At 51.8% G+C, this 14,392-nt stretch overlaps 1 protein-coding gene and 1 pseudogene across 1 annotated transcript in view; both read right to left on the bottom strand.

Annotated features, from left to right (window-relative positions):
- Positions 1–14,392, bottom strand: part of LCMT2 (leucine carboxyl methyltransferase 2) — a gene marked incomplete at its 5' end in the record, with an annotated part of 63,622 nt that overhangs the window by 22,639 nt on the left and 26,591 nt on the right. Inside the window, one exon of the mRNA XM_056552485.1 lies at positions 9,371–9,467. Within this exon, the coding sequence (XP_056408460.1) occupies positions 9,371–9,467 (97 nt within the window). The remainder of the gene's footprint in view (positions 1–9,370; positions 9,468–14,392) is intronic.
- Positions 11,592–11,710, bottom strand: LOC130311491 (5S ribosomal RNA; annotated as a pseudogene).

Here is a 14,392-nt window from a genome sequence, read left to right as displayed (position 1 = left end):
CAGATGGTGACAGGACAGAGGAGATCCCACCTACAGATGGTGACAGGACAGAGAAGATCCCACCTACAGATGGTGACAGGACAGAGGAGATCCCACCTACAGATGGTGACAGGACAGAGGAGATCTCACATACAGATACAGATGGTGACAGGGCAGAGGAGATCCCACCTACAGATACAGATGGTGACAGGGCAGAGGAGATCCCACCTAAAGATACAGATGGTGACAGGGCAGAGGAGATCCCACCTACAGATGGTGACAGGACAGAGGAGATCCCACCTACAGATGGTGACAGGACAGAGGAGATCCCACCTACAGATGGTGACAGGACAGAGGAGATCTCACATACAGATGGTGACAGGACAAAGGAGATCTCACCTACAGATGGTGTCATGACAGAGGAGATCCCACCTACAGATACAGATGGTGACAGGGCAGAGGAGATCCCACCTACAGATGGTGACAGGACAGAGGAGATCCTACCTACAGATGGTGACAGTACAGAGGAGATCCCACCTACAGATACAGATGGTGACAGGACAGAGGAGATCCCACCTACAGATGGTGACAGGACAAAAGAGATCCCACCTACAGATGGTGACAGGACAGAGGAGATCCCACCTACAGATGGTGACAGGACAGAGAAGATTCCACCTACAGATGGTGACAGGACAGAGGAGATCCAACCTACAGATGGTGACAGGACAGAGGAGATCCCACCTACAGATACAGATGTGACAGGGCAGAGGAGATCCCACCTACAGATGGTGACAGGGCAGAGGAGATCCTACCTACAGATGGTGACAGTACCGAGGAGATCCCACCTACAGATACAGATGGTGACAGGGCAGAGGAGATCCCACCTACAGATACAGATGGTGACAGGGCAGAGGAGATCCCACCTAAAGATACAGATGGTGACAGGGCAGAGGAGATCCCACCTACAGATGGTGACAGGACAGAGGAGATCCCACCTACAGATGGTGACAGGACAGAGGAGATCCCACCTACAGATGGTGACAGGGCAGAGGAGATCTCACCTACAGATGGTGACATGGCAGAGGAGATCCCACCTACAGATACAGATGGTGACAGGGCAGAGGAGATCCCATCTACAGATACAGATGGTGACAGGACAGAGTAGATCCCACCTACAGATGGTGACAGGACAGAGTAGATCCCACCTACAGATGGTGACAGGGCAGAGGAGATCTCACCTACAGATGGTGACATGACAGAGGAGATCCCACCTACAGATACAGATGGTGACAGGGCAGAGGAGGTCCCATCTACAGATACAGATGCTGACAGGGCAGAGGAGATCCCACCTACAGACGGTGACAGGACAGAGGAGATCTTACCTACAGATGGTGACAGTACAGAGGAGATCCCACCTACAGATACAGATGGTGACAGGGCAGAGGAGATCCCACCTACAGATACAGATGGTGACAGGGCAGAGGAGATCCCACTTACAGATACAGATGGTGACAGGGCAGAGGAGATCCCACCTACAGATGGTGACAGGACAGAGGAGATCCCACCTACAGATGGTGACAGGACAGAGGAGATCCCACCTACAGATGGTGACAGGACAGAGGAGATCCCACCTACAGATGGTGACAGGACAGAGGAGATCTCACATACAGATGGTGACAGGACAGAGGAGATCTCACCTACAGATGGTGTCATGACAGAGGAGATCCCACCTACAGATACAGATGGTGACAGGGCAGAGGAGATCCCACCTACAGATGGTGACAGTACAGAGGAGATCCCACCTACAGATACAGATGGTGACAGGGCAGAGGAGATCCCACCTACAGATACAGATGGTGACAGGGCAGAGGAGATCCCACCTACAGATGGTGACAGGGCAGAGGAGATCCCACCTACAGATGGTGACAGGGCAGAGGAGATCCCACCTACAGATGGTGACAGGGCAGAGGAGTTCCCACCTACAGATGGTGACAGGACAGAGGAGATCCCACCTACAGATGGTGACAGGGAAGAGGAGATCCCACCTACAGATGGTGACAGGACAGAGGAGATCCCACCTACAGATAAAGATGGTGACAGGGCTGAGGAGGTCCCACCTACAGATACAGATGGTGACAGGACAGAGGAGATCCAACCCACAGATAGTAACAGGACAGAGAACACCCCACCTACAGATGGTAACAGGGCAGAGGAGATCCCACCTAAAGATGGTGACAGGACAGAGGAGATTCCACCTACAGATGGTGACAGGACAGAGGAGATCTCACCTACAGAGGGTGACAGGGCAGAGGAGATCCCACCTACAGATACAGATGGTGACAGGGCAGAGGAGATCCCACCTAAAGATGGTGACAGGACAGAGGAGATTCCACCTACAGATGGTGACAGGACAGAGGAGATCTCACCTACAGAGGGTGACAGGGCAGAGGAGATCCCACCTACAGATACAGATGGTGACAGGGCAGAGGAGATCCCACCTACAGATGGTGACAGGGCAGAGGAGTTCCCACCTACAGATGGTGACAGGGCAGAGGAGATCCCACCTACAGATGGTGACAGGGCAGAGGAGATCCCACCTACAGATGGTGACAGGACAGAGGAGATCCCACCTACAGATAAAGATGGTGACAGGGCTGAGGAGGTCCCACCTACAGATACAGATGGTGACAGGACAGAGGAGATCCAACCCACAGATAGTAACAGGACAGAGAACACCCCACCTACAGATGGTAACAGGGCAGAGGAGATCCCACCTAAAGATGGTGACAGGACAGAGGAGATTCCACCTACAGATGGTGACAGGACAGAGGAGATCTCACCTACAGAGGGTGACAGGGCAGAGGAGATCCCACCTACAGATACAGATGGTGACAGGGCAGAGGAGATCCCACCTACAGATGGTGACAGGACAGAGGAGATCCCACCTACAGATGGTGACAGGGCAGAGGAGATCCCACCTACAGATATAGATGGTGACAGGGCAGAGGAGATCCCACCTACAGATGGTGACAGGACAGAGGAGATCCCACCTACAGATGGTGACAGGGCAGAGGAGATCCCACCTACAGATACAGATGGTGACAGGGCAGAGGAGATCCCACCTACAGATGTGACAGGGCAGAGGAGATCCCACCTACAGATACAGATGGTGACAAGACAGAGGAGATCCCACCTACAGATACAGATGGTGACAGGGCAGAGGAGATCTCACCTACAGATGGTGATAGGACAGAGGAGATCCCACCTACAGATGGTGACAGGACAGAGGAGATCTCACCTACAGATACAGATGGTGACAGGACAGAGGAGATCTCACCTACAGATAGTGACAGGGCAGAGGAGATCTCACCTACAGATGGTGAAAGGACAGAGGAGATCCCACCTACAGATAGTAACAGGACAGAGGAGATCCCACCTACAGATGGTGACAGGACAGAGGAGATCTCACCTACAGAGGGTGACAGGACTTAGGAGATCTCACCTATAGATACAGATGGTGACAGGGCAGAGGAGATCCCACCTACAGATGGTGACAGGACAGAGGAGATCCCACCTACAGATGGTGACAGGGCAGAGGAGATCCCACCTACAGATATAGATGGTGACAGGGCAGAGGAGATCCCACCTACAGATGGTGACAGGACAGAGGAGATCCCACCTACAGATGGTGACAGGGCAGAGGAGATCCCACCTACAGATACAGATGGTGACAGGGCAGAGGAGATCCCACCTACAGATGTGACAGGGCAGAGGAGATCCCACCTACAGATACAGATGGTGACAAGACAGAGGAGATCCCACCTACAGATACAGATGGTGACAGGGCAGAGGAGATCTCACCTACAGATGGTGATAGGACAGAGGAGATCCCACCTACAGATGGTGACAGGACAGAGGAGATCTCACCTACAGATACAGATGGTGACAGGACAGAGGAGATCTCACCTACAGATAGTGACAGGGCAGAGGAGATCTCACCTACAGATGGTGAAAGGACAGAGGAGATCCCACCTACAGATAGTAACAGGACAGAGGAGATCCCACCTACAGATGGTGACAGGACAGAGGAGATCTCACCTACAGAGGGTGACAGGACTTAGGAGATCTCACCTATAGATACAGATGGTGACAGGGCAGAGGAGATCCCGCCTACAGATGGTGACAGGACAGAGGAGATCTCGCCTACAGATGGTGACAGGACAGAGCAGATCCCACCTACATATGGTGACAGGACAGAGGAGATCCCACCTACAGATGGTGACAGGACCGAGGAGATCCCACCTACAGATGGTGACAGGACAGAGGAGATGCCAGCTACAGATGGTGACAGGACAGAGGAGATCCCAGCTACAGATGGTGACAGGACAGAGGAGATCTCACCTACAGATGGTGACAGGACAGAGGAGGTCCCACCTACAGATACAGATGGTGACAGGGCAGAGGAGGTCCCATCTACAGATGGTGACAGGGCAGAGGAGATCCCACCTATAGATGGTGACAGGACAGAGGAGATCTTGCCTACAGATGGTGACAGGACAGAGGAGATCCCACCTACAGATGGTGACAGGACAGAGGAGATCCCAGCTACAGATGGTGACAGGACAGAGGAGATCCCAGCTACAGATGGTGACAGGACAGAGGAGATCCCAGCTACAGATGGTGACAGGACAGAGGAGATCTCACCTACAGATGGTGACAGGACAGAGGAGATCTCACCTACAGATGGTGACAGGACAGAGGAGATCCCACCTACAGATGGTGACAGGATAGAGGAGATCCCACCTACAGATACAGATGGTGACAGGGCAGAGGAGGTCCCATCTACAGATACAGATGGTGACAGGGCAGAGGAGATCCCACCTACAGATGGTGACAGGACAGAGGAGATCTCACCTACAGATGGTGACAGGACAGAGGAGATCCCACCTACAGATGGTGACAGGACAGAGGAGATCTCACCTACAGATACAGATGGTGACAGGACAGAGGAGATCTCACCTACAGATGGTGACAGGGCAGAGGAGATCTCACCTACAGATGGTGACAGGGCAGAGGAGATCTCACCTACAGATGGTGACAGGGCAGAGGAGATCTCACCTACAGATGGTGACAGGGCAGAGGAGATCTCACCTACAGATGGTGACAGGGCAGAGGAGATCCCACCTACAGATACAGATGGTGACAGGGCAGAGGAGGTCCCATCTACAGATACAGATGGTGACAGGGCAGAGGAGATCCCACCTACAGATGGTGACAGGACAGAGGAGATCTCACCTACAGATGGTGACAGGACAGAGGAGATCCCACCTACAGATGGTGACAGGACAGAGGAGATCCCACCTACAGATAGTAACAGGACAGAGGAGATCCCACCTACAGATGGTGACAGGTCAGAGGAGATCCCACCTACAGATGGTGACAGGTCAGAGGAGATACCACCTACAGATGGTGACAGGACAGAGGAGATGCCAGCTACAGATGGTGACAGGACAGAGGAGATCCCAGATACAGATGGTGACAGGACAGAGGAGATCTCACCTACAGATGGTGACAGGACAGAGGAGGTCCCACCTACAGATACAGATGGTGACAGGGCAGAGGAGGTCCCATCTACAGATGGTGACAGGACAGAGGAGATCTCACCTACAGATGGTGACAGGGCAGAGGAGATCTCACCTACAGATGGTGACAGGACAGAGGAGATCCCACCTACAGATAGTAACAGGTCAGAGGAGATCCCACCTACAGATGGTGACAGGACAGAGGAGATCCCACCTACAGATGGTGACAGGACAGAGGAGATCCCACCTACAGATGGTGACAGGACAGAGGAGATCCCGCCTACAGATGGTGACAGGACAGAGGAGATCTCACCTACAGATGGTGACAGGACAGAGGAGATCCCACCTACAGATACAGATGGTGACAGGGCAGAGGAGGTCCCATCTACAGATACAGATGGTGACAGGGCAGAGGAGATCCCACCTACAGATGGTGACAGGACAGAGGAGATCTCACCTACAGATGGTGACAGGACAGAGGAGATACCACCTACAGATGGTGACAGGACAGAGGAGATCCCACCTACAGATGGTGACAGGACAGAGGAGATCCCACCTACAGATGGTGACAGGGCAGAGGAGATCTCACCTACAGATGGTGACAGGATAGAGGAGATCCCACCTACAGATACAGATGGTGACAGGGCAGAGGAGGTCCCATCTACAGATACAGATGGTGACAGGACAGAGGAGATCCCACCTACAGATGGTGACAGGGCAGAGGAGATCTCACCTACAGATGGTGACAGGATAGAGGAGATCCCACCTACAGATACAGATGGTGACAGGGCAGAGGAGGTCCCATCTACAGATACAGATGGTGACAGGACAGAGGAGATCCCACCTACAGATGGTGACAGGACAGAGGAGATCTCACCTACAGATGGTGACAGGACAGAGGAGATCCCACCTACAGATGGTGACAGGACAGAGGAGATCCCACCTACAGATGGTGACAGGACAGAGGAGATCTCTCCTACAGATGGTGACAGGACAGAGGAGATCTCACCTACAGATGGTGACAGGACAGAGGAGATTCCACCTACAGATAGTAACAGGACAGAGGAGATCCCACCTACAGATGGTGACAGGACAGAGGAGATCCCACCTACAGATGGTGACAGGACAGAGGAGATCTCACCTACAGATGGTGACAGGACAGAGGAGATCCCACCTACAGATGGTGACAGGTCAGAGGAGATCCCACCTACAGATGGTGACAGGATAGAGGAGATCCCACCTACAGATACAGATGGTGACAGGGCAGAGGAGATCTCACCTACAGATGGTGACAGGACAGAGGAGATCTCACATACAGATGGTGACAGGGCAGAGGAGATCCCACCTACAGATGGTGACAGGACAGAGGAGATCTCACCTACAGATGGTGACAGGACAGAGGAGATCCCACCTACAGATGGTGACAGGGCAGAGGAGATCTCACCTACAGATGGTGACAGGATAGAGGAGATCCCACCTACAGATACAGATGGTGACAGGGCAGAGGAGGTCCCATCTACAGATACAGATGTTGACAGGACAGAGGAGATCCCACCTACAGATGGTGACAGGACAGAGGAGATCTCACCTACAGATGGTGACAGGACAGAGGAGATCCCACCTACAGATGGTGACAGGACAGAGGAGATCTCACCTACAGATAGTGACAGGACAGAGATCTCACCTACAGATGGTGACAGGACAGAGGAGATCCCACCTACAGATGGTGACAGGACAGAGGAGATCCCACCTACAGATACAGATGGTGACAGGACAGAGGAGATCTCACCTACAGATGGTGACAGGGCAGAGGAGATCTCACCTACAGATACAGATGGTGACAGGGCAGAGGAGGTCCCACCTACAGATGGTGACAGGACAGAGGAGATCTCACCTACAGATACAGATGGTGACAGGACAGAGGAGATCTCGCCTACAGATGGTGACAGGACAGAGGAGATCTCACCTACAGATGGTGACAGGGCAGAGGAGATCCCACCTACAGATGGTGACAGGACAGAGGAGATCCCACCTACAGATGGTGACAGGTCAGAGGAGATCCCACCTACAGATGGTGACAGGACAGAGGAGATCCCACCTACAGATGGTGACAGGACAGAGGAAATCCCACCTACAGATGGTGACAGGACAGAGGAAATCCCACCTACAGATGGTGACAGGACAGAGGAGATCTCACCTACAGATACAGATGGTGACAGGGCAGAGGAGATCCCACCTACAGATGGTGACAGGACAGAGGAGATCTCACCTACAGATGGTGACAGGACAGAGGAGATCTCACCTACAGATGGTGACAGGGCAGAGGAGATCCCACCTACAGATGGTGACAGGGCAGAGGAGATCCCACCTACAGATGGTGACAGGGCAGAGGAGATCCCACCTACAGATGGTGACAGGGCAGAGGAGATCCCACCTACAGATACAGATGTGACAGGGCAGAGGAGATCCCACCTACAGATGGTGACAGGACAGAGGAGATCCCACCTACAGATACAGATGGTGACAGGGCAGAGGAGATCCCACCTACAGATGGTGACAGGACAGAGGAGATCTCACCTACAGATACAGATGGTGACAGGACAGAGGAGATCTCACCTACAGATACAGATGGTGACAGGGCAGAGGAGATCCCACCTACAGATGGTGACAGGACAGAGGAGATCTCACCTACAGATGGTGACAGGGCAGAGGAGATCCCACCTACAGATGGTGACAGGACAGAGGAGATCTCACCTACAGATGGTGACAGGGCAGAGGAGATCCCACCTACAGATGGTGACAGGACAGAGGAGATCCCACCTACAGATACAGATGGTGACAGGACAGAGGAGATCTCACCTACAGATGGTGACAGGGCAGAGGAGATCTCACCTACAGATACAGATGGTGACAGGGCAGAGGAGGTCCCACCTACAGATGGTGACAGGACAGAGGAGATCTCACCTACAGATACAGATGGTGACAGGACAGAGGAGATCTCGCCTACAGATGGTGACAGGACAGAGGAGATCTCACCTACAGATGGTGACAGGGCAGAGGAGATCCCACCTACAGATGGTGACAGGACAGAGGAGATCCCACCTACAGATGGTGACAGGTCAGAGGAGATCCCACCTACAGATGGTGACAGGACAGAGGAGATCCCACCTACAGATGGTGACAGGACAGAGGAAATCCCACCTACAGATGGTGACAGGACAGAGGAAATCCCACCTACAGATGGTGACAGGACAGAGGAGATCTCACCTACAGATACAGATGGTGACAGGGCAGAGGAGATCCCACCTACAGATGGTGACAGGACAGAGGAGATCTCACCTACAGATGGTGACAGGACAGAGGAGATCTCACCTACAGATGGTGACAGGGCAGAGGAGATCCCACCTACAGATGGTGACAGGGCAGAGGAGATCCCACCTACAGATGGTGACAGGGCAGAGGAGATCCCACCTACAGATGGTGACAGGGCAGAGGAGATCCCACCTACAGATACAGATGTGACAGGGCAGAGGAGATCCCACCTACAGATGGTGACAGGACAGAGGAGATCCCACCTACAGATACAGATGGTGACAGGGCAGAGGAGATCCCACCTACAGATGGTGACAGGACAGAGGAAATCCCACCTACAGATACAGATGGTGACAGGACAGAGGAGATCTCACCTACAGATACAGATGGTGACAGGACAGAGGAGATCCCACCTACAGATGGTGACAGGTCAGAGGAGATCCCACCTACAGATACAGATGGTGACAGATCCCTCTTCTCTATATACAGGTATATACCTTCAGTTACACAGGCAGGCCGCAAAACTGGAGAGTCTGCCAGGTTCCCTTGCGAGGCCACAAGGATAAAGTAATGAGAACACTTCAGATGAAGCTCCTGCAAAAATGATCATATATACAGTGACTGTGGGGGAGGGGTCTGACTACTAGTCCCTGACCCATCATTTCTACAGCCACCTACTCTGGGAATGAGGAGCAGCACCAGCGGTCAGGACTGGCCTCTTCATATGGGGCTCACAGTAAAATCTCTTTCTCATTGGGGGACACAAGACCATGATGGGTATATGCTGTGCCACTAGGAGGCGCTGGCACGAAGGAAAAAAAGTCAGCTCCTCCCTGGCAGGATATTCCCGCCCACTGGAAGTGAGGTCATCAGTTGTGTCACAAAGCACTAGGAGAAGCCAACAAGAAAAGGGATATGTCTGAAGGATAAAACCCAACTACGGAAACAACGGAAACAAGGATCCAGACAGTAATACATGGGGGAGCTGTGTCCCCTAATGAAGACTGCAAGAAAGAGACTTTACCCTGAGTACAAAAAATCTGCTTTTCATGGTCGCTTCATTGGGGACACAGGACTATGGGATGTCCTAAAGCAGTTCCTTGGGTGAGAAGAAAGAACCACCAGAGAAAAGGTCAGCCAGGAGACTGAACCATATACCCCTGCAAAGGAATGCAGACCAGACCCTGGACCGGAAACAGACCGCCCCCACAACCCATGTAAGTGGGCTAGGACAGGAAAAAAAGGAACTGTCCTTCACAGTGACCGGAGAAAGATAGTGAATGGAGACGGACAAAAGAAGGTCATCTTGGAGGCCGTACGGGCCTTACACTATCCTGGTAGAAGAGGTGAACCAGTATGGCCTGGCAGGACTTGTGGAAAGGGGGGGCCCCAAGAGAACCCCAATTCACAAAAGAGACATGGTGAAGAAACGCCCCTTTCAGGAGAGAAAAATGATCGAAAGGGTATGAAGGAGAATTGCGCACGACTAGGAGGAAATCCGCCACCTGAGAGGCAGAAGCAGGACCCAATGACAGACCTGAGAGGTGGATGGTACAAAAAAGGCTCCTAGAGTAACAGGCCGAGGCAAAGAGCATACTGAGACCACCCGACTGAGAAGATCAGGTTAAATCCACCATCCCAGGGCCACACCATGTGAACCCAGGTGGAAGAGCAGAATCAGAGAAGATGGCGCATCACTGAGTGTGGGGAGGAACAAGAAAAAGGCTGGAGGGAAAGAAGAGTCCCACATCTATATAGACCGAGCAACTGCTGAGAAGATCGGGACAGGAGGCCCACCTAGGCCAGAGACTACAACCTCCGCTATGAACGAAACCCAAAAGCAGCCCTTGGATCGAGGTACGTCACCGCCACCTGGAAAGGGGCCTCATACAAGGAATCGCTAAAAGGTTAAAACATGGAGGGGGAAAGTCCTGACTCAGGAAGGGACTGACATACCCGAGGGAATCGACTACAAAACAAAAGATGAGGGCCCTGTAGTGGTCAACGACTTGTAAGCAAATAGCACGGTCACCGAGTATGAACTGCTGTCAGTAGCGGTCTGTCACTAGGGGAGACCGGAGTCCTCGTGCCTATGAGTCAGGAGGTGCTGGGGACCAAAGAAGCCCAAACTCACATAAATACTCGCAAAGAAAAAACAGGGTGCCCGCACTCACCGCAAGGCTGCTGTGGCTCGACTCTTCTGGCAAAGACGGACGACCCGGTATCAGACACGTAGCAGGGCGCTCAGAAGCAAGACAACTGCCGGCGAAGTTTTGCGCTAGTTGCGCTTCTCCCGGCCCCTCGATACTCCAGGGAATGACTGAGGAGCTCCACTCCTATGGGAGCTACTGAGCTGCCCAGCACTCGCCAACCCAAGCAGAGAGGGAAGGAAAAGGTTGACCAAGTATTGGGTCCCAGCGGACTTGATGACTCCGGAAGGAACCTCCCAACAAGACCGGGAACAGAGAGGGACACAGAGGGGACTTGGCTTACATGTCCAACCAGCCGGAGCAATGAGGTGCTAAAAAAGAGGACCTGGAGGGTACAGAAGACTGATGTCCAGTATGGAGCAACTGACCTTACCCAGAGGGAAGAACGGTTTTGCCGCAAGCAGGAATACCATGGAACCTTGTTTAAAGTTCTGACCCTAGCCAGGATCTGAGCTGGCCACTCTCTGAGGGGCGGCTGTCTTAGTCTCTCTGCCACCGTACATCATGTTGCCTACAGCACCTGGAACTCCCAGGTGGTCTTCCATCCAAGTACTAACCAGGCCCGACCCTGCTTAGCTTCCAAGAGCAGACGAGATCAGGCATGTGCAGGGAGGTATGGTCATAGGCGGAAACCAGTGAGAGCCCCAACAGGAGGGCCACAAGGAGGAAGGTCTAGAAAACACTCCAACATGAGAGGCTGCCGTAGAAGGAGGGCAGGCATCAAACCAAGAGCACCCGAACACCGATAGCACCCTTACCACAACTGAAAGAGTGTAATGGAACGGTAGGGAAAACAGAATGGACCACCAGGACTCTTTCTATGCAGACTCTACCCCTAAGTGAGAAAAAAACCATATCAGGAAGCATGCAAGGATTGCCAGGAATCCATCAAGAGGAGGGGGGGGGGCAAAGAAGGACCCTCCTGGGGAACCTCCAACACCTTCCTGAGAAAGGGGAGAACCTGAAGGTCAGGACAGCAGATCGCCACCAAGGAAGGGGGAGGACGACGCAGGAACAGTAAATTCATGGAACCGCACAAGATACCCAACCTTCCCTGGAGGAGGGGAGTAACGGTGGACTAGACATAGCAGGCACCCAAGGGGGGCACCATGAGGCCTGTTGCGGAGGGGTTAAAGTGGTGGCTGGACCAGTCACAGTAGAAATCAGACACTAATGTCAGGCACTTATTCCGCGAAGGTAACGGTAGCGTAACTGCCACAGCAGATTTGGTGAGCGACAAAAATTAAAGAAACCACCTGACAACCAACGTCACACCACCTAAGAGACTGAAGGTGGTCCCTGTCAACATATAAGGGCCACTGGACTTGCAAGGACCTTCTCGCTGGTCACTCCTCACTGGTAGTGGGGGACCGGAACTCCAGCTGTGGCAGACGCAATGCTTCCCATTGATGAAATAGAGGGTCCATTGTAAATCAGTCAACTCTCATAGGAGTACCGAAACAGCCACCGGCGTGGATGTGAAACACCGTGTTCTCTATGGTTGCCGGATAGGGTGCATTTCTCAGGTCAACTCACTTATAGTGGAGTACCGGAGCTGCAGCCATGAATGCGGTAGACATCGCACTCTCTATGGATGTCTTAGAGAGTCTATTTCACATCGGTGAGCTCTCACTTATAGACATCGCACTCTCTATGGATGTCTTAGAGGGTCTATTTCACAATAGTGAGCTCTCACTTATAGACATCGCACTCTCTATGGATGTCTTAGAGGGTCCATTTGACATCGGTGAGCTCTCACTTATAGACATCGTGCTCTCTATGGATGTCTTACAGGGTCTATTTCACAATAGTGAGCTCTCACTTATAGACATCGCGCTCTCTATGGATGTCTTAGAGGGTCAATTTCACAATAGTGATCTCTCACTTATAGACATCGCGCTCTCTATGGATGTCTTAGAGGGTCCATTTCACAATAGTGATCTCTCACTTATAGACATCGCGCTCTCTATGGATGTCTTAGAGGGTCCATTTCACAATAGTGAGCTCTGAGTTATAGACATCGCGCTCTCTATGGATGTCTTAGAGGGTCCATTTGACATCGGTGAGCTCTCACTTATAGACATCACGCTCTCTATGGATGCCTTAGAGGGTCTATTTCACATCGGTGAGCTCTCATTTATAGACATTGCGCTCTCTATGGATGTCTTAGAGGGTCTATTTCACATCGGTGAGCTCTCACTTATAGACATCGCGCTCTCTATGGATGTCTTAGAGGGTCCATTTCACAATAGTGATCTCTGAGTTATAGACATCGCGCTCTCTATGGATGTCTTAGAGGGTCCATTTCACAATAGTGAGCTCTCACTTAGACATCGCGCGCTCTATGGATGTCTTAGAGGGTCCATTTCACAATAGTGAGCTCTCACTTATAGACATCGCGCTCTCTATGGATGTCTTAGAGGGTCCATTTCACATCGGTGAGCTCTCACTTATAGACATTGCGCTCTCTATGGATGTCTTAGAGGGTCTATTTCACAATAGTGAGCTCTCACTTATAGACATCGCACTCTCTATTGATGTCTTAGAGGGTCCATTTCACAATAGTGAGCTCTCACTTATAGACATCACGCTCTCTATGGATGTCTTAGAGGGTCTATTTCACATCGGTGAGCTCTCACTTATAGACATCGCGCTCTCTAAGGATGTCTTAGAGGGTCTATTTCACATCGGTGAGCTCTCACTTATAGACATTGCGCTCTCTATGGATGTCTTAGAGGGTCCATTTCACAATAGTGAGCTCTCACTTAGACATCACGCTCTCTAAGGATGTCTTAGAGGGTCCATTTCACAATAGTGAGCTCTCACTTATAGACATCGCGCTCTCTATGGATGTCTTAGAGGGTCCATTTGACATCGGTGAGCTCTCACTTATAGACATCGCGCTCTCTATGGATGTCTTAGAGGGTCCATTTCACATCGGTGATCTCTCACTTGTAGACATTGCGCTCTCTATGGATGTCTTAGAGGGTCCATTTCACAATAGTGAGCTCTCACTTATAGACATCGCGCTCTCTATGGATGTCTTAGAGGGTCCATTTCACAATAGTGATCTCTCACTTATAGACATCGTGCTCTCTATGGAGGTCTTAGAGGGTCCATTTCACAATAGTGATCTCTCACTTATAGACATCGCGCTCTCTATGGATGTCTTAGAGGGTCCATTTCACAATAATGAGCTCTCACTTAGACATTGCGCTCTCTATGGATGTCTTAGAGGGTCCATTTCACAATAGTGATCTCTCACTTATAAACATCGCGCTCTCTATGGATGTCTTAGAGGGTCCATTT

The sequence above is a fragment of the Hyla sarda genome, unplaced genomic scaffold (assembly GCF_029499605.1).
Source record: "Hyla sarda isolate aHylSar1 unplaced genomic scaffold, aHylSar1.hap1 scaffold_1639, whole genome shotgun sequence".
Taxonomy (NCBI): domain Eukaryota; kingdom Metazoa; phylum Chordata; class Amphibia; order Anura; family Hylidae; genus Hyla; species Hyla sarda.
Note: the sequence above shows the minus strand (reverse complement) of the source record. Positions and strands in the feature narration are given on the sequence as shown.